At 50.8% G+C, this 26,709-nt stretch overlaps 3 protein-coding genes across 7 annotated transcripts; 2 read left to right on the top strand and 1 right to left on the bottom strand.

Annotated features, from left to right (window-relative positions):
- Positions 1-3: 3 nt before the first annotated feature.
- Positions 4-8,250, bottom strand: PPT2 (palmitoyl-protein thioesterase 2). 5 transcript variants are annotated; one of them, XM_060023222.2, is made up of 9 exons: positions 8,015-8,250; positions 6,903-7,093; positions 6,504-6,657; positions 5,944-6,039; positions 5,743-5,850; positions 4,859-4,942; positions 4,655-4,739; positions 1,573-1,627; positions 4-1,392 (listed from the first exon to the last, which is right to left on the bottom strand). In XM_060023222.2, the coding sequence occupies exons 1-9, from the start codon at positions 8,022-8,024 to the stop codon at positions 1,249-1,251; spliced, it is 927 nt and encodes a 308-aa protein (XP_059879205.1). In that variant the 5' UTR covers positions 8,025-8,250; the 3' UTR covers positions 4-1,248. The 5 variants fall into 5 exon arrangements, with proteins under 5 accessions (XP_059879205.1, XP_059879202.1, XP_059879203.1 ...); XM_060023219.2 differs by having other exon boundaries at positions 6,903-7,115; positions 7,601-8,249; XM_060023220.2 differs by having other exon boundaries at positions 7,597-8,248.
- Positions 8,251-9,877: 1,627 nt separating this feature from the next.
- On the top strand, positions 9,878-13,269 carry PRRT1 (proline rich transmembrane protein 1). The gene is made up of 4 exons (XM_060023225.1): positions 9,878-10,011; positions 10,924-11,459; positions 11,814-11,999; positions 12,177-13,269. The coding sequence occupies exons 1-4, from the start codon at positions 9,993-9,995 to the stop codon at positions 12,351-12,353; spliced, it is 918 nt and encodes a 305-aa protein (XP_059879208.1). The 5' UTR covers positions 9,878-9,992; the 3' UTR covers positions 12,354-13,269.
- An 11,777-nt stretch (positions 13,270-25,046) lies between these two features.
- On the top strand, positions 25,047-26,504 carry FKBPL (FKBP prolyl isomerase like). The gene is made up of 2 exons (XM_060021530.1): positions 25,047-25,184; positions 25,358-26,504. The coding sequence occupies exon 2, from the start codon at positions 25,432-25,434 to the stop codon at positions 26,464-26,466; it is 1,035 nt and encodes a 344-aa protein (XP_059877513.1). The 5' UTR covers positions 25,047-25,184; positions 25,358-25,431; the 3' UTR covers positions 26,467-26,504.
- The last annotated feature ends 205 nt before the right edge of the window (positions 26,505-26,709 follow it).

Below are 26,709 nucleotides of genomic sequence, written 5' to 3'. Positions count from 1 at the left end.
AAAGTGGGGTCAAGTCATGGGAGAAAAGGCAAGAGCAGATGAGAAAAGAAAGAAGGGTGCGGTGGGGACTGCCCAGGGCGGTAAAGGGAAAATTGCCCCCATTTCTTGATGACATTTGTTAGGGCCTGGTGGGGGGTATGCAAAGTTGAGTCAGCCACCGCCCCCCATGCCAGAGCAGACAGGGCCTTATTGTCTCCACCAAGATTCCTTCTTTCAGGAAGAGGAGGCTCATTGTCCAGCCCCTCACCCAGCTCTGGCCTACAAAGGTCAAAAAGGGGCACAACAAATGCCTACCCTGACCCTTAGCCCCCTCGTCTAGCCTGGGGGCTGGCTGGCGCATTCCACCCATGAGGCTGGGGCCCAAACCACTAGAGCCCTGGGCTCAGCCCCCCAATCACAGGCTGGGACAGGAAGAGAATTGTCCTCAGCAGGAAAGAACCCGCAGAGAATCAGGAACCCACACAGAATGGGCATTGAGAGAGCGGAAACACCAAGGGGGTCCCACCCCAGACCAGGCATCCGGGCACCCGGGCCTCAGGCTCTCCATCCCCACCCTCCCTGGGGAGCCAGGTCTCCCTCACCTGGAAATGAGTCAAGCCAAACTGAGTAAATGGAACTTTATTTCCATAAATACAGGGGTAACACCCATTCAAGGGTAGCTAAAAGAGGGGCTGGAGCCTCAAAGAAACTGGGCTCCCCAAGGGCACCCCAATACTGAACATAGGGACTGGGGGATCCCCAAACCTGAGATGGGCCTCACGGGCCACAGATATTCCCCAACACTGACACTTCAAGAATGGAAATGTCCCCATAGGGGAGCCTCAGAACCCCACTCTCATGGGTGGTCCTTCCTGGGGGTTGGGAGGGCTCACAACAGGGGAGTTCAGACGAACAGGGAACATGGGGAAAACAGAAGCTAAAAATGTCCTGAGTGGCCTGGAAGGAGACCCCTGTGGTGGGCAGGAGCTGGATTCTGCGCCTCCGGCCAGAGTCAAGGAGCAGCCACGAGTAAACCTGGCTTCTCACTTCCCAAGCTTGGCCTTAAGAGGGTGGGGGAGCTTGCAGCGAGCCCCAAACGAGAGGACACGAGATGGCGGAAACCAGGATTTGCCTTTCACAGAAGAGCGGAGGAAGGGGCCCTGGGAGCCCTGGTTGGTAGGAGAGCGATGAGGTGGTCACGGGCACACCAAGGCCTGACATCCAAGGCTACCACTTGGTCTCTGGGCTGGGGAGTTCCTGAGGGATCCCTCAGGAGAGCCAAGGTTCAATGCAGGTCTCATAAAGGGTACGGTTGGAGTGCCAGGCCGTGTGGGAGATCCCAGCCGTTGGACACCTCACTATGGCCCCCCGAGCCAGGAGAGTCTTCAACCCAAAAGAATCCCGCAGATAAACCTTGAAGGTGGGCAAAGGGGCATGGAAGAAAGACATAGGGAGGACAAAGTAAGTTCCTGCTGGTGTCCCAGACCCCCTCCCCACAGGGTGAACCTTTCAACTCCCATGTCAGTGGCAGAGAGAGCCACAGACAGCTGGGACAGTGCGTGCAGAAAGGGAAGGTAATTCCAACGAACTCACCAGTTGCTCCTCCATCTCCAAGACCGTCTCATTTGCATCATAGAAACCAAAGAAGCTACAAAAAGATTGGGGGGTAAGGGGGAGGTTATCAGGAGAGCTGGAGAAAATCAAGGTGGGCTAGGGTCCTTCAGGAACTCATGGCCTGTTGAGGACACAAGCAGCAAGGAGGACACTCAAAATACCAATATTTAACTGGGTATCATGTACCTCATGAGGTGATGCACTGAGGGTACAGCATCACTTCTGCAGAATTCCCATCAAAAATGCACAATCTGAATCTAATCATGAGGAAATAGCCAACAAATCCAAACTGAGGGACATTCTATAAAACAGCTGGCTCATACGCTTCAAAAATATCAACGTCGTGTACAAAGACCAAGAAAGTATTCCAGATTAAAAGGGACTAAAGAGACATGACAACTAAATGCAACACAGGATCCTGGGTTGGATCTTGCACTGGATTTTTTTCTATAAGGACAATTGGGAAAATTTGAATAAGGTCTACAGAGTACTGTATCAATGTTAATTTCCTGATTTTGATCATTATTGTGGATATGTAAAAGAATGTCCTGTACATAGAAAATAGACACTGACATACTGAAGTTTTCAAGGGTGAAGAGATATCATGCAACCTGCTCTCAAATGGTTCACACACATACTCTGTACATATATATATATGTGTATATATATATATGGAGAGAGAGAGAGAGGGAGGGAGAGAGAGGATGCTAAGGTAAACTCGGTAAGATGTTAACATTTGGGAAACCTAGGTGAAGAGTATACAAGATTGCTTTGTACTACTTTGGTAATTTCTTGAGTATGAAATTATTTCAAAATAAAAAGTTCTTAAATTTTTTTTAGTTAAGAATATTTAACTGGCATGGGCACTGAGTGGACACAGGCCATAAATAACTGAACAAATGCCAGCATGGGCTATGGGAGCAAAGAGGAGAGGCTACTACCCTAGTTTTAGAGCATCAACAAAGGCTTCCCAGCGATTACCCTGGACTAAGGAAGGCTGTCCCAGGCAAATGCAACAGCAAGAGCAGCACAGAGGTAAGGCACAGCTGGGTGCGGGGGGGGTGCTGGGTGGGAGGCCTGGAGGCCCTGTTGAAGGGCTGGAAAGCAGTAGGGGCACAAAGACCTGGATTTTAAACTCCAGCTCTGCCACACACTCCCCACTGTGTGTGGTTGATCATGTTGCTTATCTTCTTGGCCCTGTATAAGAATACCTCCTTTGTAGAGAGGAAGCAAAACATTGTGGTTGGGCTTCCCTGGTGGCGCAGTGGTTGGGAGTCTGCCTGCCGATGCAGGGGACACGAGTTCGTGCCCCGGTCCGGGAAGATCCCACATGCTGCGGAGCGGCTGGGCCCGTGAGCCATGGCCGCTGAGCCTGCACGTCCGGAGCCTGTGCTCCGCAATGGGAGAGGCCACAGCAGTGAGAGGCCCGCATACCAGAAAAAAAAAAAAAGAAAGAAGAAAACATTGTCCTTAAGTCAGACAGCCTGACTTCACCACTTAACTAACTCTATGAATGTAGGCAGGTTATTTAATCTCTTTGTACTTAAGTTTCCTTATATGTCAAAAGAGGATGGTAGTAATTACCCTATAGGGTTGTTGTGAGAATTAAATGAGCTTTATTTGAAAAGTACTTAGAATAATGCTTTGGGACATAAAAGGTGCTATATAACCTTGAGCCATTCTTATCTTCACAGGATTGTTTGAAATGAGATAAAAAATAAATCCCACCTCTAACTATTATAAGGCATGTCACTCATTCACTTAAAACCTTCCAACGTGTTCCTCTCACTCAGAATTTTCAAAAAGCAAAGGGCCATGGTTGCCAGGGGCCAGGGAGGGGCAGGGATGAGGGAGTTACCGTTCTTTAACGGGTATGGGGTTGCAATTTGGGAAGGAAAAAAAGGTTCTGGAGATAAATAGTGGTGATGCTTACACAAGAATGTGAATGGACTTGACGCCACCGAACTATACACTTAAAAATGGTAACATTTTATGTTGTGTATATTTCAGGAAAAAAGGGGGGGTGCTTACTGTGCCCCACAAAGGCTCTCTGTAACTGGCTCCCTGCTACCTCTTTCACCTCCTCTCCCACCCTCTCCATAGCTCCCTGCACTCTAGCCACATGGACCTCCTTATTCCTCAGACCTGCCTCAGGGCCTTTGCAGGTGCTACTCCTGTCCCCTGGGTTGTTCTTCCCCCAGTTTGATGCACAACTCTTTCCCTCACTTCCTTCAGTCTCTGCTCAAATGGCAACTCTTCCAGAAGGACTTCTCTGGCCACCAGCTAATATAGGCCGTGGCCATCCTCTAATCCCTTCCCCTGCCTTATTTTATCACCACTTCATATAGATTTACATTTATTATCTGTCTCCCCCACAAGAATGTAAGCTACGTAACACCATGGACTTCTCTTTCATTTACTACTGCAGCCCCAGGACCCAGAACAGTGCCTAGGCACACAGAGTATTTGTTGAGTGACTAAGGTAGATCAGGTGACATTTCAGATCACTCATGATGATCAAAGGCAGGCACAGAGTGCCGTGAAGCCATGGATTTTCCTGAGGAATAGGATAGAGGGGATGAGCTGGAGGCTATTACAGTAGTCCAGGTAAGTAAAAGCGGTGGTAGGAAATGTGATTACATGGCATGTGGAACCATACACAGGCACCAATGTCATATTCCTGGTTTGGATACTGTGCTATAGTTACATAGGATGCAGCCATTGAGGGGAGCTTGGTGATGGATACACAGGACCTCTCTAAACTATCTTTGCAGCTTCCTACGAATCTGTAAATATTTCAAAGTTACAAGTTTTTACAAAGGGGGGTTGGTAGGGATGGAGAGCAAGCAGACTCTACCTAGTAGAGTCAGCAGGGCTTAGTGACTGGCTGCGTATAAGAGGCTAGGAGATGACTCCCAGGTTTTGGTCTTGGGTGACAAGATGAGTGGAGGGTAGGGGTATTACCCAGTGGAAGCAGCAGGCCAGTTTTAGAAATGAGATAAAGATTGGTGGGGGCTGGAGTGTCCTTAGCCAATCTTCAGGCCACACAGTCCCTTATTACCTGGACTGCCAGGGGGTAATGACACCATCATCAGGGCCCCCAATCAGCACCAGGCGGCCCACACGAAGAAAGTTCTTCCGCCAAGCTGCAGAGTGGGAAGAAGAGAGCCTGAGTCAGTCACAGGGGTCAGGCCAGGTTGGAGAGGGGAACACGGCGGGTCAGAGAAGCAGAAAATGGGACCAGGGTAGGAGCCTGGGGTCTTACCAGTGGCATTGGGATGGTCTCTTTCCCCATTGATCAGGGCCAGGAAGCTGCTGGCATTGAGGTACAAGTCATCATGGTGGGGGTCTGGGTACAAACAGCAGTTAGAAAGGTTGTCAGAGAAGCAGGGAGAAGAGGCAAGACCAGAGGCTGGAAGACCAATCTGGAGGCTAAAGTAATAGACAAGGTGAATAGTAATATAATAGTAGCCACGATAATTGTAAACATAATAGCAAACACCTTTTTCTAACACCTGCTATGAGCCAGATACTGTTCAAAGTACATTACATTCATTAATTTATTTAATCCTCATAACCACCCTATAAGGTATGTACTATATCATTATACAGATGAGGAAAATTGAGTCACAGGAAGGTTGAGTAACTTGCCCAAAGTCATGCCGCAGGGCCAGGCTTCAAACCCAAGCAGTCTGGACCCAGCAGCATCCATGGTCTTAAAAACTACACCAGGCGTTTGCAAACTATGACTCATTAGCGAAATCCAGTTCACTGCTTGTTTCTGTAAATAAATTTTATTGCCAACACAGACACACTCATTCATTTACATAAGATATATGGCTGCTTTCACATGACTGTGGCAGAACTGAGTGGTTGTGACAGAGACTACGGCCTGCAAAGCTCAAAATATTTACTGTCTTGCCCTTTAAGGATACAGTCGGCCGACCCCTGCAGCAGGCTATACTCTCTAAGGCAAATAAGGTGATACACATAAAGCATTTTGAACAGTGCCTGTTCACATAGTAAGTGCTCAATAACTGTTAAGTTATCATTATCATTGCTGTTGGTTATGGTAGAGGTGGGAGCAGCAGGCCCTATCCTCCAGGATGCCCTTTCCATGGAGGCCCCAGTTTGGCATGTCCTACTCACCATGCCAGTAGTTACAGATGGAGAATTCCTGGCCCCAGGGGCTATAGCAGATGCGGTAGAGGTTGGACCTCATGGAGGTGGGGAACAGCCACTTCAAATAGTCCGTGTCTGGCAAGAGAACAGCAGTGCCAGGTGGTTCCAAACTTGTGCCCTCAAGACTCAGGGTCCCCCCCCCCCATGGAGCCCACAGTGCCCACTCACCTCCATACTGTCCCATCTGTGGAGAGGAGAGAGAGATGAAAGAATCCACATTGTGGTCATCCATCACAGACAGCAGTGCCCGGCATACCAGGCCCCCTGCAGGCGGAACACCACATTGGGCAGGGACTTAGGGACAGCCGGGCCAACACTGCCCCCCGTCCGCACCCCACACACACACAGTGTACCTAAAGGAAACTGAAGCCCAGAGAAGGCACACACCGTGTCGAAACATCCACGTCATGTAAGTGACAGAGCCAGAATTCGACACTGGGCGTCCCGACTAACTGTAGGGTGCTTTTTACTGTCCCACTACCTTTTATGTCCAAGAACCATGGGTAATGGACAAAGAAAGGGGCAGCAGTGCAGGGAGCCTCCCTCCCACTCAGGACACACACAGAGATAAGACCCAGGTACTGAGGGAAGTCAGAAAAGGAGGGCTCAAGTATCAGGGCTCTGGCTGAAGCAATGTGGCTCAAAAAAGGAAACACTAGGCAGTGTCCCTCAGATAAGGATCAAGCCTCAGATAGGGCTTAGGAGCTGGGGTGGGAGACGGTGCCTACCCTGCGAGTAGCAGATGAGATGCACCCCTTGAGGGGCCTTTGCCATGATGGGGGCCACAGCCTCTCGGAACCCTTGCACCTGTTCCCACAGGGGCCGCAAACTCTCTCTCCCATCGAAGAGATCGAGCACTGTCACCACAGTCCCAGGGTGTGTCTGTGGGAAGGGGGCAATGCCCCAACCGGGGATGGACGATGAAGCCCCTCCACACCGACCCCTGGCCAGCGCCCACATGCCTATTGTGCCCTGCTAGAACCAAGGATCTCTCGTCCCCAGACTTTCCCCACGCCAGCACCAGCTCCCCGAGGAAGTTGGCAGGCCCAGCATTCAATTCCCCATTCTCCTTCCCCAGCCTCTGTAGACGCCACCAACGCCCCACAACCGGAGGTCCCCTGCCAGACCTCGTTGATGTATTCCAGCAGGTGGCGGAAGCTGTACGAGCTGTCAAAGAGCCCATGCACCACGATGACCGGCTTGTAGGAAGCCCGATGGGGCGCGGGGGTTGCGGGCAGCAGCAGCAGCAGGAACGGCAACAGGAGCAGGAACCCCGCCGGGGGGAGCCGCAGCCCCGGGAGCCCCAGCATGCTCCCGCCTGAGAAGGGGGCGATGAGGGCCTGTGAGAGAGATGACAACACCCCCTGCCTTCCGAACAGACGCCGGCAATCAAGCCTCCCCTGCCCGTTCCCACACCAGGTCCTTGTCACAAAATATCCTACTTTTACTCTAGTCCTCTCCCCACGAACACCGCCCCCAACCACATTGTAAACGCACTGACGCTCACCCAAGCCCCGCCCCTAACTCAGCGGGGACTCTTTCCCCAGGCCAGCATCTTCCTAATGCATCATCCCAGCCAGGCAAGACGGGGGTTTTGCAAGAAAGACCCCTGAGCAGCAGCGCAGGACCCCTGGAGAGTGCAAAGGCCCACCTGGCCTGGGTCCGTGAGCCTCGCTCTGCCCGCTGTTTACTTCCCTGCAGCTTGGAACCCACGTGGGGGAGGGGAAGGGTGTAAGGAGAACGCGCGCAGGGGAATGACGGATGGGAGAGGGGAGGCTGCTCAGGGTCGCACTCAGCCGTCACGTCCGGGGCTTTCCCTACCAACCGTGCCAGTGTCCCCCGCAACGCAGGCCCGAGACTGGAGGGGCAATGGAACAATCCATTGCGCCGAAAGAGCGGGGGAGGAAATAGGTGGAGCGATCCACTTAGACCGGCGGGGAGAGGCAGAAGCAGCAAACATGTCCTGGGAATTGAAAGACTGCCTCTTCAGTCCCTGCGGCAGCAGCGACCCAAGGGTCCCATTTCCCGGCCTTGATTCGCCCTACTTCCCAATTCAGGCGTCCGGCTCCGCAAAGGAACACGGAGTTTAGTTCTCTTTCCCCAGGGAGGCGCTGGGAGAACAGACTGGGGAAAGGTAGTCCTTCGCAGTTCGCCGTCCGTCTGATGAGGGCTGAAGGTAGCCCAGGCGGACCGTACTCCTAACCCCTTCCCTCCCGCCCGCGCCGGATCTGCGTCTTACAACTCTTCATCCTGAAGTGCTTGTAGTGCCCTTGTTTCCAGAGACACGGAGAGCCCTCGAGGCCCCTCGAGGTAAAAGTGCAGCTTGGCCCAGTTTCTTCTGCCCTACTCTACTCCGGGGCCCATCTGTGACACCACCCCCGTCCCCCAGGGGCGGAGGGACCCTAGGGCAGCGCTGACTCAGGCTCGTTTGCTTTCGGATGAGTCTTTCCACCAGAGCGACTCCACAGCCCCGCCCTGAACTTGGAGCTCCTTGTGGGCGGCTCCTTACTCAGACCTTCCCACTCGGTCTGGACTTCTGAACTCCAGGCGTCCCGCACCTCTCCACCTGTGACCCCTACCGATACCCAGGTGCCCGGGTAAGGGCTTTTACTTAGCATTTAAAGACGTTTCCCTTGATTTTAAAAAAAAAAATCGCAACTTCTCTGAATTCCTCTCTCTATTCACAAGGTCTTTGCCAGTCTAAGTCTCTCCCAATAAAATCAACTTGCGCCCCGAGCTGTGTAGAGGATGGGGTGGCGGTAGAGGGTTCGGGGCTCACGCGAACGCGAACGCCTTAGAAGCCAAGTGAGCGGTATGGGGCTGTGATCTAAATCTCTGGGGCCTGGGAATCGCCCTGGCAAGCGCCTCTCTTACAACTCTGTAGTTTCTGCCTGGAGTCAGAGGGGAAGGACAGAGCTCTGGAGAGCGACTGCCTCAGACGGGGGCCGGGAAGTACTAGTCTAAAGGGGGAGGGTGGGATGGGTAATAATGACTCCCAGTTACGTTTTTGCAAAAAGCCCAACTCTGGTCAATCTTGGCTGACTGCTGATCTTCACCCCCTATCCCCACGTACAAGCTCCCAAGATACAATAAGCAAAATAAAAAGACTGCAGTTACCGCTGTGCCCCCAGGTCGACTCAGGCAATGGCGCTGCGTCTTGGCGGGGGTGGTGGGTGGGTGGGATTTCAGGAATGGATCTGAACCCTGAGGGCCCTGGAAGCTCTAAGAAGCCCAATAAGTAAAAGGGGGAAGGGGGACCAAGCACGTATTCCCAAACCGAGCTGCCAGCAATAAGCAGTTGATCTGTCCCCTCCTCCCAGCGGGCTTCAGCTCCTTCATCCTGGAGAGGAAAGGTATCTATATATCCCCCAAGCTTCCTCTTCGCCCTACACTGCAACCCCCAGCCCCCAACACACCATAGGCCTCCTACCTCTGAACTGCTATAGACCAGAGCCTCTCACTTTACCTCCCGATTCATCCCAGGCCAGGGTGGCAGGTCAAGGTCATAACCCTGGGAACTTTTCAGGCCATGGCCGGCCTCAACTCTGCACACGGTTTTTTTTCTCTCTCTATTTTGTTTTGTTTAGTTGTTTGTTTGTTTTTGGTTTTGTTTTTACGGTTCTCTCTCATACAGTCATCTCTCCTACAGAGGGGAAAACTAAGAGCCAAGGATTTGGGAGAAAATCCTGAGATCTTACAGGGACTCTGAGGGAAGCTGAGGAGGGGGAGGCCTGACTGGGTTGAACAAGATCCAGAGGGAACTGGGGTATTGAATCCACTGAGCGCCTGTTCACTGCCTCCCACAATATAATCACTACGGCCAGTCTTGGAGGGGAAGACTCTAGAGAGTTCTTTCTCCCTCCTTCCTTCCCTTAGTACCACCCGCCTTGCTTGGTCTTGCTTGCCTCCCAGTTTCCATGACAACTCCAAAGGAGCCCAAACTGGGGGCTTGAATGCCGGGGTGAGAGGAGGCGAGACGTAGTCCAAAAGCGGAGACCGAGTGGGGATGCGTCTGGAGGATTCCCCCTCCCTCGCCTCGGTCCCTTTAAGCTCCCCCCCTCCCTGCTTTCCCCCCGCCCCCCGCCGCCACAGTCTTCATCTCTCCATCTCTGCGCTGCTGCCGGCTGCGCAATCTGCGCACCCAGACTCCGGTGCGAGCCAGGGATCCTGACTCCAGACTCCGGTTGCACGGCTCCTGTCCCAGCGAGACAGCAGGCATGTCATCCGAAAAGTCAGGTAGAAAACAACAACAAAACCTCCAGCCCTCTCCAGTGTCTCCTGACTCTTCCCCCCCCCACCCCCTCCCTTACCCCTCCCTAGCGGTTGGTTCTGTTTCATTCCCCTTGTATCCAGCTCTCCACACCCCGACCCCCAACCCCCCTCCTCTTTTTATATCCCTCCCTTCTCTTCCTTTCCTCCTGCCAGTCTCAGCCTCAGTCCCTTGCCAACAACATGGGTTAGGGGGGCAGGTTGAGAGGGCGAGGGAAGTACAGGAGTGACTTAGCATCAGCCAGGTACTGCATGGATAGCATCATTGCAAGTGACAGATGGACAGATGACACTGGCTCGCGTGGAGACATCCAACGGGGAAATATGGAGAGATGATCAGATGGGGGTTGCCAGGGGGGTAAAATCCAGAGGACCCTTCTTTAATCTGTCCTAAAAGTGGTACTGAGACTCCCTAAGAGACTAGGGCACCCCCTCCCCACTGAAGGAATGGCAGAGAGGAACATGTTATCCTACCTGTGTTTATACAACTGTTGAACTGAGCACATGTTAACAGTGTTGCATGTCTACACACGTGCACACACAGGACCAGCTCGCATAGGCTAGCCCAAAGGCTGCCATAAGCCAAGGAGCATATGAATTTGGGTCTGCAGGTTAAAGCTGTGTGCCCATTGCTGAGGAAGGGAGAGGAGCAGAAGAGAGTTATGACCTCAAAACTAGATTGAAAAGCGGGGGCGGGGGGGGGAGCTGATGGCCTAGATACAACCTCTCTGCTGCCCCAAGAATGAGAGATGGCTTCTCACCCATCTCCTCTCTGTCTCTCCCATTATCTTCCTCCATCCCTGACCCTCTGTGTCTCCCCCTGCCCCTCCTTATCTCATCTGTCTTATCTCTCCCCACACCTCTGCTCACCGCCCCCAGGCCTCCCCGACTCAGTCCCTCACACCTCTCCACCACCCTACAATGCCCCCCAGCCCCCGGCCGAACCTCCCGCCCCGCCCCCACAGACAGCCCCTTCCTCGCACCATCACCACCACCACCACTACCACCAGTCTGGCACTGCCACCCTCCCGCGCTTAGGGGCTGGGGGCCTGGCTTCCGGGGCCGCCGCTCTGCGCGGTCCCTCGTCCTCCGCCACCTTGCCGAGGCCTCCGCATCACGTCCCGCCCGGCCCGGCCGCTGGGGTACCCCCATCCGGCTGCGCTACCTTGCCCCGCATGCCACCCGACCCTTACCTGCAGGAGACTCGCTTCGAGGGCCCACTACCCCCGCCGCCGCCCGCCGCCGCCGCCCCGCCCCCGCCGGCGCCCGCTCACACTGCCCAGGCCCCGGGCTTCGTGGTGCCCACGCACACTGGAGCGGTAGGCACGCTGTCACTGGGGGGCTACGTAGCCCCTGGTTACCCCTTACAGCTGCAGCCTTGCACTGCCTACGTGCCAGTCTACCCGGTGGGCGCGGTGAGTACGGGGCGGACAGGGGCCTGGGGGAAGGGGGGGATGGAACAGGACCTGGAATTGGGGACACACTGAGGGGCTGGTGGGATAGAGAAAGAGGGCCAGGGGACCAGGCGGCGTTCTGGGGCCAAGGGAGAGGAGAGACTAAGGAAAAGCCTGGGAATGGGGCGAGGCGGGGAGGGAGTGGTCTGGTGGTCAGCTGGAGTCAAAGATCAAGGCCTGGCAGGGGAAACAGCCTAAAAGTCCAGAGGAGGTTTGAAAGAAGGAAACAACCCTCTTTCTCTGCCAGACGTGGAAAGTTGGTGGGCTCAAGGAGGGTAAGAGTGACGTCTTCTCCCCACAACCTTCCTTCCACAGCCCTATGCCGGCGGGACCCCGGGGGGAACGGGAGTAACCTCCACGCTTCCCCCGCCGCCCCAAGGCCCAGGGCTGGCCCTGCTGGAGCCGAGGCGCCCGCCCCATGACTATATGCCCATCGCGGTGCTGACCACCATCTGCTGCTTCTGGCCTACGGGCATCATTGCCATCTTCAAGGCAGTGCAGGTGCGTGGGGGGGTGGGAGGGGGAGGGAATGGAGGCGGAGTATGGAGAGGAGGGCTCACTAGGTGTTCCTTAATCCCATGGAGTGCTGGACGTTTTGGGGAGCACCTTAGAGGGAGACTGAGGCGTGCGGCCGAGGTAGCAGCTCTCTGATCTGCTCTCCCCCACCCTCCCCCGCAGGTGCGCACGGCCTTGGCCCGCGGAGACATGGTGTCAGCCGAGATCGCTTCACGAGAGGCCCGGAACTTCTCCTTCATCTCCCTGGCCGTGGGCATAGCAGCCATGGTGCTCTGTACCATCCTCACCGTAGTCATCATCATTGCTGCACAGCACCACGAGAACTATTGGGATCCGTAAGGACGCCTACGGCCCGGCCCCACTCTGCGCCCCTCGACCTCCCAAGCGCGTTTTGCCGTCAAGCCGCGGATCCAGCGGGCGCCCTGCACACCCGCTTCTGGGGCCACCGGACTTGGTTACATCCTAAACTAGGCCTCTACAGAAACTCTCGCCTTGCGGGCACGCTCCGAATCCAGTTCCTCAGGAACCCCGCCAAAACCCACACTAACAGGGACGCCGCTTCCTGGGATTCCGGCCAAATGCCGGGCCCCTCAGTCGCTCCAGGCCCCCAACCCCTCTAAATACAGCGCCCCCGGCCGAACTCCCTCGGTCACTGCTCCCCAGCCTGGAAACTTGTCCCTAAAGCCCCGCCTCCTGTATAGGCTCCGCCCCGGCTCTGATAAAGCCCCGCCTCCAGGTCGGCAGGCTCCGCCTTCTTTTCTTCCCAGCGGGGTGATTCAGTCCGGTGATTGGGTTTGTGGCGCCAGGCCTCGCCCCCTTACTGACAGACTCCTCCCCTTTGCCCGGCGCGAGAGCCGAGCCCCAGGGTAGCCACGCCCCCACGCTCACTCCCACTTTTGCGAGTACAGTTCCGTTTCTCCTCCACCTCATCCCCGCCTCTTTTCTTGCTAATCCCGGAACCTCTGTCTACTTTTGATTTTTTTGGAATGAGATTTGGGAGGTTACCGGTTTCAGAACCTTCACCCTGGGATGAAGATTACGTCCCTGTTCTCTGTAAATACTCCCTTCCTCCTATCCCAACTCCTGGGCGGTCGGGCAGAAGGGAACCTAGGGTACAAACCTTCCAGTGTCCGGAGGGAGCCGGTCCCTCCCCGTCCCCTCGGTAGTCCTCACCTTGTTCTGATCTGTGTGTGAGTGTGTGTGTGAATTTCTGAAAGACAATATTAAATAGATTAAGTGGATTTATCACATGCAACTCCGAAGACTGCAGCCTTGCGAAGACCCTGCTTTTTTGGTTTCCCCTTTCACCTCCCCTCATCTCCCCTTCTGGGGCATGGGGAAAGCGGGGGAAGAAAACTGACAGAGACAAAAGTGAGAGGAGACAGATTCCCAGGACACCAGACAGACAAACACAAATATAGGGGGAAGGGGCCTCCCTGGGAATCCTACTGGGGAAGACCTTGAGATCCATCCTTGGTAGGGATTTCTTTACCCAGCACACCTTTTCCACTCCTTACCAGACTGGGCTTAAGGCTTTGGAGAGGAGGGAAGATTTACAAGCAGACCCAGGGATCTATCCCCAGAACTCCAGGAAGTCAGGAGGAAAGAAGGCAGACCATTCTGAAAAAGTTGGCCAGGGGTAGGGTGGCATGGGGCAGGGAAAAATGCCATCTGCCCACAGCTGTTCCTGCTTGCAGGCTGAAGGGTGGCAGACAACTTGGATTAGCCCTACTTGGTGTGTCGTACCAGTGTAGGGAAGGCAAAGGAAGCAAAGAGCTGTGGGAGTCGGGCTGCTATAACAAAAATACCATCACTGGATGGCTTATAAAGAACAGAAATGTACTGCAAGCCTGAGATCAGGGTGCAGCACAGTCAGGTGCAGGCCCTCTTCTGGGCTGTAGACCTCTCACTGTATCCTCACTTGGCCGAAAGGGCTAGGGAGCTCTTTGGGGTCTCTTTTATAAGAGCACTAATCCCACTCATGAGGGCTCTACTCTCATGACCTAAGTACCTCCCAAAGGCCTCACCTCCTAATACCATTGTATTGCACATTAGAATTTCAATATATGAATTGGGGGAGAGGGGAGGGCACACAAACATTCTGACCAAAGCTGAGTGCCAGGGAGGAAGTCCAGAGCCTCTCAAGTCTGCCCGGGGCTAGTTGCTCTCTCCTATCCTGAGATCAACCAGGAGACCTCTTGGGGAGGGGGAGGAGACACAAGCGGTGGGCTTGGTATCTTCAGTTGTACACCTGCAGGACAGGGTCCTATCTTGTATTCCATGCAGGATACTGCTGAAACATTGTCCGAGACAGCAGGTATGAACACTGAAGCTCATGAAGTTTATAATCTAGAAGGAAAGCCATGCACTGTGATAGGAGACATGGGATGAGGATGGGATGGAGTATGGAAATCATGGGTTCTCCTTTGGATGTTTCAGGTTTCATGTGCCTTCCGGACCCAATTTCGTGAAAAAAGAACTGACATCTGCAGCTTGCACTTCCTCACTACCTACTCACTTTTCCCCTGTTGAATAGGGTGTATTGTTGTCAGAAATGTCTTTCTTTCATACCCACTGCTTCTTAACCCTTTGAAATGCGCTTCCATTCCCAACTCTACTGAAATTGTTCTTTCAAACAGTACGAAATGACCAAAAGTTACCAGGAGCCAAAATCAATGGCATTTTCACAGTACACTGCCTCTCTGAACCCTCCCATGTGCCCTAAGTATCTATATCTGGATTTCTTTTCCCTTCTCTGAGAATTTCCCTTGAAAAAATCTCGTCCACTCCAAACTCAGACGTCATTTGTAACCAGATGCTTCTTTGCTACAGACTGAATGTTTGTGTTTTCCCAAAATTCATCTGTTGAAGCCTAATCCCCAATGTGGTGATGGGGCATTTGGGAGATGATTAGGTCTTGAAGGTAGGCCCTCATGGATGGTATTAGTGCCCTTATAAAAGAGACTCCAGAGAGCTCTCTTGCTCCTTCCACCATGTGAGGACATAGCTAGAAGAAGGCTGTCTATGAACCAGAAGGAGCTCTCACCAGACACTGAATCTGCCAGCACCTTAATCTTGGAATTCCCAGCCTCCAGGACTGTGAGAAATTGATTTCTGTTGTTTATAAGACAGCCAGTTTATGGTATTCTGTTACAGCAGCCCAAATTGACTAAGACATTCTGCAACCTATGTATTTATAGGCAGACATTCTTCTGGTGCTTGTGGAACACGGATGGTTGGACGGATGGTTGCTGGTTCTCTAAATTCAGCAGGTTCCAAACCAAACAGATGAAATGCCACTGAAAACCTGCTTCCCTACCTTTGTAGACAGCACCATTTCCTGGGCGCCCTTATCTGAAAACGTGACGCCCCTTCCACCTCCTTCCTGCCTTTACTTTTGGGGAGCTGTTAAGCTCAGTCAATTCTGCCATCACAATGTCTTTTGAATCTGTAACTGTTTCCCAACTCTTGCTGGAAAAATGACCTCATCTAGGATTATTGCAACAGCTCCCCTTTCCTACCTCTCCCTACCTCAAGTCTCCCTTGACACTGCTGTCAGGTTATCCTCCCTAAACACACTTCTCACAACCCCTTAACACACCTCTCAAAAGCCCTTCAAGATTCCCTATTGTTTACTCACCCGGTTACACAATTTTAATCTGGCCTTCAACCTCTTCCATAATTTGAAATCATCCAGCTTTCTCTGGAACCAAACTGTACTATTCACCATTCCCACTTCAGGTCTTTACCCAGCTGTTCTTCAAATCTAAGACCTCTTACTCCAATCTCTGCCTGTTACAAACCAAATTGTTTGCTGCTTGTCATGTGTTTCAGACCACATCTAAGCTTTTGCTCACGATATTCTCCTTCCCTTCACATCTGCTTCTTCACTTGGCTAAAATGTACCTATCCTTCAAGGCTCAGATCAATTGACCCCTTCACTCCAGCAAGAGGGAATCTCTCTCTATCACGGGTTGGACTAAAGCAGTGGGTTTCTGAACATAGCTCCAGGCATTCCTTGGAGCCATGATTTTTACCCCTGGCTGTACATTATAGTCATCTGGGGAGCATTTAAAAATCCCAAACCCCAGGTCGCATCCTAAACCAATTAAATCACAATCTCTTGGGACTCAGGCGTCAATATTTTTAAAGACATCCCCAGGTGATTCCAAAGGTCGGGATCCCAGCCAAGGCTGGGAATCACAAGCTTAGAGGCACTTTGGGGACCACCGCAGAGAGGAGAGGCCGAAAGATGTGGCTTCAACTAGAGCCAATTTCTTTAGGAGAAAGTATCTGGGTCTAAAACATACCCATTGTTCACTTTATCTGGATTTTTTCCCATCTCTTCCGGCTGAGATCTTGATGTCCTCACCTTACCTTGTCAGCTACTTGAAGGCAGGAGCCAAATCTGGCTTATCTCTGGTTTTCAGACCCTCACAGATAAAACCTCTTCTATCAATCTTTGAACTCAATTGAATGGAAAGGAATTAAGGAGAGAAAGAAGTGAATGAAAATGACTTCTCCAAGCTCTCATCACCTCACTCAGATTTCTCCCTCGGAGGCGTATTCCAATTCATTTCTCCTCCTACCTTACCTCAACTCCCTCCAAGAGCAAGGATGCCCGTGGCTCTTGTCCTCCTATCAACAGAGCTTCTATCCTCCAGGAGGAGAGTCTTTGGACCTTCTAACAGCTATTGGGAGCTCTGATTCCCCCATGATTCGATTCTGGATCATCACTCTCCTGTTGAACCCTCACTGAAGATTCAGTATCTAGCTTACTGCCTTTCTCTCTGCCATCTACTCTCTACCATTCCTCTCTACCATCTACCTCTGCCATTTCATTATTTTTGGTGGCTTCAATATCCATGTAGATAACCATACAGCACCCTCGTCAGTTCCTTCCCTTCCTCAACTCCAATGATGTTTCCCCCCTCCCCAGCCACTGTCTCCCTGTGTCACGTCTTTGACTTGGTTACCACAAATAATTGCCTCCCCTCCAAAATCTCTTCAGTCTTTTCATGTCACCCCTCCTCCTTCACTCAGTATCCCTGTTCCAAAAATTCTTCAACCCCACCTGGACCTCCCATTCATTGACTCTCTCACTCTTCTTTGCCACTAGATACCCTCATTTTTTACTTACCTCAATACCTACTGCAGATCCCAAGATTCAACACTGTAATTGCCTCTCAGGCCTTGCACTGTATTCTTGGTCCCTCTCCCTTCAACACATTTTATCCCTGGTTAAATCCAACTCTGCCTGCACCACACCTGCACCCAAGAGCTGAATGTGTCTGGGGAAAAAACACACAGTCATACCGACTGGTCTCGCTTCCTTTCCGCCTTCAGTGTGGCCTGCAAGCCTGCATTTTCCCACATTCCCCAAATCTGAGACCACAATTTCATAAGATGACAACCTTTCTTCATATCTCAGTTAGAAAATAGAAACTGTCAGAAAAGAACTTCCTCATGGTCCCACCCCCAAATCTACCAGGCCACCTGCATCTCTATTGAATTCAATGCCTTCCCCTTGTTACTGCAGAGAAGCTGACCTGCTCACTGCCCCCATCCCATCTGTGAGCTGGGATCCCATTCCTTCTCACCTGCACAGAAATGGGACTCTTGAAATTATCCCCTATCTCTCCCACATAATCAGCTTTCCCCTCATTACTGAAACATTCCCATCACCATATAAACATGCTGCAATAATACAGCTCATCTTTGAGAATAAGGGGAAAGAACTCTTTAAAAATATATATATATATATATATATTTATTTGGCTGTGACAGGTCTTAGTTGCCACATGCGGAATCTTCTTTGCGGCATGCAGGATCTAGTTCCCTGACCAGGGACTGAACCCAGGGCCCCTGCATTGGGAGCATGGAGTCTTAGCCACCGGACCACCAGGGAAGTCTCAAAAACTCTTTTGCTACTCACCTATGTAGCAAAAGCACAATGTTCAGAATAGTGGTTACCTCATGACAGGAGGAGAATTCTTTTGTTTTTCAATTTTTTAATTGAAATATAGTTGATTTTGTGTTAATTTCTGCTGTACAGCAAAATGATTCAGTTATACATATATATATATATATATATATATATATATATATATATATATATACATTCTTTTAAAAATATTCTTATCCATTATGGTTTATCATAGAATATTGAATATAGTTCCCTGTGCTATACAGTAGGATCTTGTTGTTTATCCATTCTATATATAATAGTTTGCATCTGCTAACCCCAAATTCCAATCCATCCCTCTCCCACCCGCCCCTCCCCCAGGAGAATTCTGAGTGGAGAGGGATACACAGGGAGCGTCAACAATAGCAGAAAGATTTTATTTCTTAAGCTGCAAGATACTCATTTAATTACTTTGGAACCTATACGTGCTGGGGTTGAGAAACTCTGGTCTAGAACCATTAGCAACATTTAACACAGTTGATCACTCCCTCCTCCTTGAAATGCTTTCTTCACTTCTACTCTTTCTGGATCCAGCTTAAGAAAGTGTCCCCTAGTTCCTTATTTGCTGCTACTTCTCAGTTTTCATTGACTCTTTCAGGCTCCTAAATATTAGAGGGCCTCAGGACTCTGCCCTTGGCCCTTGTCCTCCACCCTAATCCAAGGTCCTGTGCTACCATTGTCCCTTGGCTAGCCCCTTAATTGGATTTTCTGATTAATTGGGTTTCTGCCTTATACAGTCCTTCCTTCAGGAAGAGACCACAGTAATCTTTTAACTTAGCAGATGATATCACTCACCTTGCTCAAACCCTCTGACGGCTCCCGATCACACTTAGAACAAAACCCTTACCTTGGCTCATGAGGCCTACCTGACCTGGCTTCTCCCCACCTCTCTGACTTCATCCCCTCCTACTCTTTCCCTTGCTTACTCTGATTCACCCACTCTGGCCCCCTTGCTGTTCTTCTAGCTGCTATGATTTAGCATAAAAATCTAATTCCTTCCTGCCTCAGGGCCTCTGCGCTTGTGTTTTTCTCACCCTGGACACTCTTCCTTCAGATATCTGCATGCCTGCTCCCTTATGTCATTTATGTCTTTGCACAAATATCACCTCCACAAGGAGACTTTCCCTTGTCATATGATTCAAAACAGCACCATGCACACCTGGGGGCGTTTTCTGTCCATTCCCTTACCCAGCTTCATTGTGTTCATAGCACTTGCTACTTTATTTTTTCCTTTCTGGTGTAGTTATTTATCTAATACCACCTTGTACAAAATTGACATTATATTTTATTGGTTGATTTTTATTGCCTATTATCTTCACTAGAATATAAGCTGCAAGAGATCCAGGGTTTTTTTCCACTGCCTTATTCCCAGAACCTAGCACAGTGCTTGGCACAGAGGAGGCCCTCAGTAAAGATTTGCTGAATGACTGAATAAGTAGCTCATGGAGTTGTGTGAAGAGAAATGAGGTAATATACATAAGACACTTAAAGAAATGTCTGGTATTGTGGTCAGGTGTTGGTAAAGACCAGCTCTTAGAATTAAACATTTCACTGTGGAAAAGGCTGCCTTTCACTACCTCATCCTGCCTGAAATCTCTGCCTATAAGGGAAGCACAAGCAAAATGGTTTGGGAACCGAGAGGGGAGAGGACCTATTTTGACATAAATCCCAGCAGAACTAGAAACCACCAAAGCTAAACAGAAGGGGAAATGGATTTAGCCTTTGGAAAGCTAGAATTTTTGTCTCTTATGCTGATGCTAAATGGCAGAAAATAAGTGCAGCATATGGTTCCGTGTGGTGAGTATGGAATTCAGGGGAATGTGAGGGTGTAAAAAGTTCCAACCAGCTTGATGCCTGGTGACAGGGCAGCAGGAATGGGTATAGGAGAAGCTGAAATTGACAAGCCAGAGATGAATAGCATGGGTGTAAAGTGGCTTTCCTTTCCTTGTATCTCCTGCTTTGTGCTGCTTCCCCCACCTGCAATAAATCCCTTCAATCTCTACATGTCAAAATTATGGCCATCCTCCAAGGCTCAACCCTTTGGAGACCTTTTCAGATCACCCCCAGTTGGAAATAGCTTCCCTTCCACTTATCACTTTTGCCCTTGCATCTGGAGTTTCGTTAACTATAACTATTTACCCTTGTTAGCCTACTGATGGGGAGTTCTGTATTTATTTCCATGTCTCACTGACTAATCCTGAGTACTCAGTAAGGGTTACTGAATAGATAAGAAAAGAATTATTACCCCCAAACTGGGTTCAGCTCTTGGTGTGTTGAGCCAGAAGACACAACCTAGCCAAGGATAGGTAGAAGAAGGATTTATTACAGCAAGTAAGGAGAACACCAGGAATCTTTCCCAAAGCAGTGTCTTCTCAAACAGCAAAACTGTGGAAGTTTTCAGCTAAGGGTGCATACTCATGAAGGGGCTTGGGCATAGTATGCATACTCTTGAAGGGGCTTGAGCACAGAATTGGGGCAAAGGTCGACAGAGTCCAAGCTTTAGTTTGAAGTCATTAGGGTCAGAAACAGTAGCATCCTTCAGGTGTTAGTTGATCTAGTGGTTGAGCGCTTATGAGGGGTGTTAAATTCTGCAAAACGGCTCAAGAAAGTGCTTCTGGCTAATTCTTATCATTGAAACAGAACTGGGAGTCTTTACAACTGATTTATTATCTTTGCTATTGTTACTTCCTTTTTTTCTTTCTTTCTTTATTTTTGGCTGCGTTGGGTCTTTGTTGCTGTGCGGTAGTTGCAGCGAGCGGGGGCTACTCTTCATTGAGGTGCATGGGCTTCTCCTTGCAGTGGCTTCTCTTGTTGCAGAGCACGGGCTCTAGGCACGCGGGCTTCAGTAGTTGTGGCTCGCAGGCTCCAGAGCGCAGGCTCAGTAGTTGTGGTGCACGGACCTAGTTGCTCCGCGGCATGTGGGATCTTCCTGGACCAGGGCTGGAACCAGTGTCCCCTGCATTGCAGGCGGATTCTTAACCACTGTGCCACTAGGGAAGTCCAAGGATTGTTACTTCTTAAGATCATTAATACTAAGACCTATTCAAGGGCAAGCACTGTGGCAAGGCTTAGATCACAAAATGGTTTAGGCCTAAAATGGCTTCTCTTATGTTAAAAAGCTATTATCGGGGACTTCCCTGGTGGTGCAGTGGTTGAGAGTCCGCCTGCCAATGAAGGGAACACGGGTTTGATCCCTGGTCCGGGAGGATCCCACATGCGGCGGAGCAGCTGGGCCCGTGCACCACAACTACTGAGCCTGTGCTCTAGAGCCCGCAAGCCACAACTGCTGAGCCCATGCGCCACAGCTGCTGAAGCCTGCGTGCCTAGAGCCTGTGCTCCGCAGCAGGAGAAGCCACCACAATGGGAAAAGCCCGCGCACCACCATGAAGAGTGGCCCCCACTTGCCACAACTGGAGGAAGCCCTCGCGCAGCAACGAAGATGCGACGCAGCCAGAAATAAATAAATTAAAAAAAAAAAGCTATTATCTGGTTCTTTTCTTCTGGGGATCCCCCCCCCACTCTATCTGCTTACAGAATGTTACTTCACCCATTTAGAAGGCAAGTGTCATATGCTCCGTGTGTGCTGAGACAACATGGAACAACCACCAGCTCACAAATTACCTTGCATCAGTTCCTGAACCTCTCCTTGGGTTCTGCCATCAGATTAGATCTTCCTTCCTTCCTTCCCTCCTTCCTTTCTTTCTTTCCGCTGCACCGGCATGCATGTGGGATCTTAGTTCCCCGAACAGGGATCGAACCTGTGCCCCCTGCATTGGGAGCGTGGAGTCTTAACCCCTGGACTGCCAGGGAAGTCCCCAGATTAGATCTATAATGAAGGCAAAACAATGCCTTTATGGGGTAGGGCAAGGAGAGCAGCAGAATATGGCCAGATCCTCTGAGATCCCATGTTCTCTAGACAGGCTTGGGGATATAATCCTCCAGGCTTATTTCCCTTCTTTTTTGTTGATTCCTTGGTGACTATCTCCAGAGAACTGAGCTGTAGAATACTAGGACTCAGGGGCAGGGAACTGGGAGAGAGCAATCTGTGAGAGTCAGTCAATATTCATGCAGTTAACACTTTAGGGGTACAGCCTATGCTATTTCCCATTCCTGAGTTTTCACATCTTGGCCCCTTCCTAGACCTGTGTTTCTCAAGCTGAGACCCAGGGGAATCTACAGATCCATGAATGTCATCTCTGGGGACTTTTCAGTCCTCTTATAAAACTTAACTTTTGTGTTTTCATTTTAATGGGTCATCTTTTTATTGTTTGTTCATTTTGTTTTATTTATTTATTTATTTATTCGGCTGTGCCAGGTCTTAGTTGTGGCACTCAGGATCTTTGTTGCAACGTGTGGGATCTTTTAGTTGCGGCATGTGGAGTCTTTAGTTGCGGCATGTGGAGTCTTTAGCTGTGGCATGTGAGATCTACTTCCCTGACCAAAGATCAAACCCGGGCCCCCTGCATTGTGGGCGTGGAGTCTTAGTAGCCACTGGACCACAAGGGAAGCCCCTGGGTCATCTTTTTAAAAATAAAAATATTTCCATTCTAGATGATTTGGATTACTGTCTTCCCCCCCGCCCCCCTTTCCCCCCACACCGCATAGCACGCTTAGCACCACACAGTCATGTGGGATCTTAGTTCCCCAGCCAGGGATCAAACCCACGCCCCCTGCATTGAAAGCATGGGGTCTTAACCACCAGGGAAGTCCCTGGATTACTGTTTTTAGGGGTTTGGTGCCTATGTTTGTTTTTATATATAGTCACAGATGGTGACAAGGGGTTACCTAAGGAGATAAAGTTGACCATTTAATTCAGCGTTTCTCAGTATGGGGTCTATTGGTGTGTTTTCAGAGGTTCAGTTCTAACTCATTCTTTAGATGGCAGCAAAAATGTCTCATCCTCAAGGGATATTCCCTCATCCTTCATTCACTCTCATAGCATCTCATGCTTCTTCATACCACTGTAATTACTTATTCTCCACGGCCAAACTATAAGTTCCACGAGAGCAGGGACTGTCTCTGTCTCATTCATCTATGTATCCCCAGTTCCTAACATCCTGCCTGGAACATAGCAGGTGCTCAATAAATATTTGTTGAATGAATGAATGAAGAAGGAGATAAAACACAAAAGAAGTAGAGGCAGGGTCCTTGCCTCTTCAGTTCAGTTGGAACTGAAACATACACACACAAAAGAGTAAGAGACATTACAAAGCAATACGTTTGTAACAGAGTACAGTTTCTTTTCATTGAGAGAAGCTAATCTTTGAAGGGTCATTGGAGTGGACCTCTCAGTTAAGGCACACATAATACAAATTAGCAATCTTTGTCCAGGGATTAGGATGTAATCAAATCTTTTGCGACTCATTCTAGACTATCTGCCTTTCCCAGAAATCCCTGAAATGCAACAGGGAAAAGTGAGGGAGAAAAGGTAGATTAATTTTCAATAGGAATATAAGGATTCCAAGAATCAGAGTATTTAGCCTTAGTTGCAGTGGACTAAGGTTACTGGAGTACAGAACCTAGAAATAAAACTTGAGAAAAAAAAGTCTAAGTTAGTGATCTGAGACGCAACACAAGACGGAGAGGACTGTTTTGACACAAGTCTGTGGCTAATGATGAAATTACCTCCCCTCCTGGCTGTCCTGGCATGGTCCTTGTAGTCTGGGGCACAATGGCCGGGTGTTAGAGAGCAAACTGAAGAGGGAGCCAAAGTGAGGACGGAGAGTGGGATTCTCCTTCCCTGAAGAGCTGTGGTAGCCCAGCCTGTGCAGGGAGCTGGATGAGCAAGCCTGAATCACAAAGGGAACCTACATGTTTTATTAGGAAGGGGAGGACAAATTTTCCATGGGTCGCCCAGTGGAGCAGGTTATACCAGTTATAGGTACAAAATGTATGACAAACTAAAGGGGCACAGACCAAAGGGTGAAGAGAATGGGATGAGGTTATTCTAGAATCATACTATGCAAACTGTGGTCCATGGCCAGCCTCAGCAGCAGCCAAGAGCTTGTTAGAAATGAAGAATTGGGGCTTCCCTGGTGGCGCAGTAGTTGAGAATCCGCCTGCCTGTGCAGGGGACACGGGTTCGATCCCTGGTCCGGGAATATCCCACATGGCCGGCGTGGCTGGGCCCGTGCGCCACAACTACTGAGTCTGTGCTCTGGAGCCCGTGGACCACAACTACTGAGCCTGCGTGCAGCAACTGCTGAAGCCCGCGTGCCTGGAGCTCGTGCTCCGCAACGAGAGAAGCCACCGCAATGAGAAACCCACGCACCGCGCCGAAGAGTGGCCTCCACTCGCCGCAGCTAGAGAGGGCCCGCGTGCAGCAGCGAAGACCCAACACAGCCAAAAATAAATAAATAAATTTAAAAAAAAAAAAAAAAAAGAAATGCAGAATTGCAGGGCCCACCTTAGACCCCCTAATTCAGAACCTGCAATTTAACAAGTTCCCCAGATAGTGTGTAGGCACATCAAAGTTTGAAAAGCACTGTCTAAGATTTCTTGAGGAAGAAGAGCTTGAAAGGCATTAATGAATATGGGGTGAAAGGTAAGGCAAGCTTCAGGTGGTCCCCTAAGGGAATAGGGCCGGTTGGGGAGAAAGGTTTTATTTTGAAGCACCCTGGATTGAATGGGCGAAGAAGCAGGCAGGTTGACTCTGGCTGGGAGCCCCGAATGCAGGAACAAGGAGAATAGCACAGGTGGGCCTGAGGTCGCCAGATATAAGGACTGGTCGCTGCCGTGTGACACCAGCTCCACCACTCCCCCCTATATTCTCATTCGCCCCAATCTCCCATTCCAGGCCTTCTCTAGATTTTCACTCTCAGTAGCCTGGCCAGCCGTACCTCACCTAGTTAGGTTTGATTTGGCCTAGCTCGGTTGCTAAGGCCTGGAGCTTCCCGGTTACGGGGGTGTGGCGGGTGAGCGTGTGGGGGAAATGACGTCACGTCCAAAAGGCGGGCTAACCTGACTTCTCCCTCCTCCCGATTGGCTGCCAGGATTTTAACTAGATTCGCTGTCTCGCGGGCTCCAGGGTTAGCCGTCAGTGTCTCTGTCCAGCTGTCCCCTGCCCACCCACCACCACCCCCGACCGTCCTCTCCGCCTGGGGCAAGACTCCGAGGACAGTACCTCAGTAGCAGTTAGCTTCGGAAAGAGAGGTGATTTGAAGGGTCCGGCTGTTGCCGCCAGGCGAGGCGCTTCGACCGCCCAGGTACTTTTTGACTCGATCGGTGTCCGTAGTTGGGACGGCTACCCAAGCCGCAGGGAATTGTGGAACTTATAGTTCTGGGTTAGTTCGGGGTTGGAACGGAGGCTCGAGCCGAGAAAGGAATCTAAATAAGATTCCTGCCAATGACATTATTTTTATTTATTTTTTTAAATCAGGTGCGGACCTGAACCTGGTCCATCCCTTTCTGACCAAAACTATTTACCCACATTGGAAAGGACCAGGCACCTAAATGGAGACGCCACCAGTCAATCCAGTGGGAGAGAAGGACACCTCTCAACCGCAGCAACAATGGGAAAAGAACCTTGATTTAACTACTCAGATTAGGCAGCAGCGCCGAGACCCTCCTACTGAAATCCTTGAGCTCAGAGTGAGCCCAGATTCAGACAGCCAAATTCTAGAGAATCCTCAAGAAACTGAAAAACTGGCCGCTGGACTTGAAGGAGACTCTAAGTCTCATGGCTCAGCCAGTGAGGTGCCAGAGCCCCTGCAAGCCTCTGATCTCTGGTACTGTCCGGATGGGAGCTTTGTCAAGAAGATCATAATCCGTGGCCATGGCTTGGACAAACCCAAGCTGGGCTCCCGCTGCTGGGTACAGACTTTTGGATTTACTTTGGGGTCAGGGCTGCCAGAGGGCTGGACAGAGGTAACTATGGGGTTAGGCCCATGGAGGGAAGAAACCTGGGGGGAGCTCATAGAGAAATGCCTGGAGTCCATGTGTCAAGGCGAGCAGGCAGAGCTTCAGCTCCCTGGGTGCTCTGGACCTCCTGTCAGGCTCACACTGGCCTCCTTCACCAAGGGCCGGGACTCCTGGGAACTGGAGGCCACTGAGAAGGAGGCCCTGGCTAGGGAAGAACGTGCAAGAGGCACAGAATTATTCCGAGCTGGGAACCCTGAATCGGCTGCCCGATGCTATGGACGGGCTCTTCGGCTGCTGCTGACTTTACCCCCACCTGGCTCTCCGGAACGAACTGTCCTTCATGCCAACCTGGCTGCCTGTCAGTTGCTGCTAGGGCAGCCCCATTTGGCAGCCCAGAGCTGTGACCGGGTTCTGGAACGGGAGCCTGGCCATTTAAAGGCCTTGTACCGAAGGGGGGTTGCCCAGGCTGCTCTTGGGAACCTGGAAAAAGCAACTGCTGACCTCAAGAAGGTGCTGGCGGTAGACCCAAAAAACCGGGCAGCCCAGGAGGAGCTGGGAAAGGTGATCATTCAGGGAAAGAAACAGGATGCAGGGCTGGCTCAGGGACTGCGCAAGATGTTTGGCTGATTAAAAGTTAAAACCTTAAAAGAAACAGGAACCTGTGAAGTGTGGTCTATGCTGTGAGATTTGGGGGGTGGGGGTGGGGGTGGCCCAGAGGGAGGGTTTCACCCATATCCCACTCTCAGCTTTTGCCTTCCTAGGGGAGGTAGCAGTGGTCTCAGTGTCCCCCTTTACCCTTTTACCATTAAAAAGCCATATGGTCACGTGTGCTATGTTTTGGGGGGCTTATCCATCTCCGAAGATGAATAG

Source organism: Delphinus delphis, chromosome 10 (genome assembly GCF_949987515.2).
Source record: "Delphinus delphis chromosome 10, mDelDel1.2, whole genome shotgun sequence".
NCBI classification, from domain to species: domain Eukaryota; kingdom Metazoa; phylum Chordata; class Mammalia; order Artiodactyla; family Delphinidae; genus Delphinus; species Delphinus delphis.
The sequence above is the reverse complement of the archived record's forward strand: the minus strand, read 5'-3'. Positions and strand labels throughout refer to the sequence as shown.

Coding starts and splice junctions, on each gene's coding strand:
- PPT2 (XM_060023219.2), bottom strand. CDS start 7,735: ATGTTTGCTGCTTCTGCCTCTCCCCGCCGGTCTAAGTGGATCGCTCCA. Junction 7,116..7,600: donor TTGCGGGGGACACTGGCACG/GTTGGTAGGGAA, acceptor TCTCTCTCACAG/GCCCTCATCGCCCCCTTCTC. Junction 5,851..5,943: donor ACAGATGGGACAGTATGGAG/GTGAGTGGGCAC, acceptor TTCTCTTGCCAG/ACACGGACTATTTGAAGTGG.
- PRRT1 (XM_060023225.1), top strand. Junction 11,460..11,813: donor CAGTCTACCCGGTGGGCGCG/GTGAGTACGGGG, acceptor TTCCTTCCACAG/CCCTATGCCGGCGGGACCCC. Junction 12,000..12,176: donor CCATCTTCAAGGCAGTGCAG/GTGCGTGGGGGG, acceptor CCTCCCCCGCAG/GTGCGCACGGCCTTGGCCCG.
- FKBPL (XM_060021530.1), top strand. CDS start 25,432: ATGGAGACGCCACCAGTCAATCCAGTGGGAGAGAAGGACACCTCTCAA.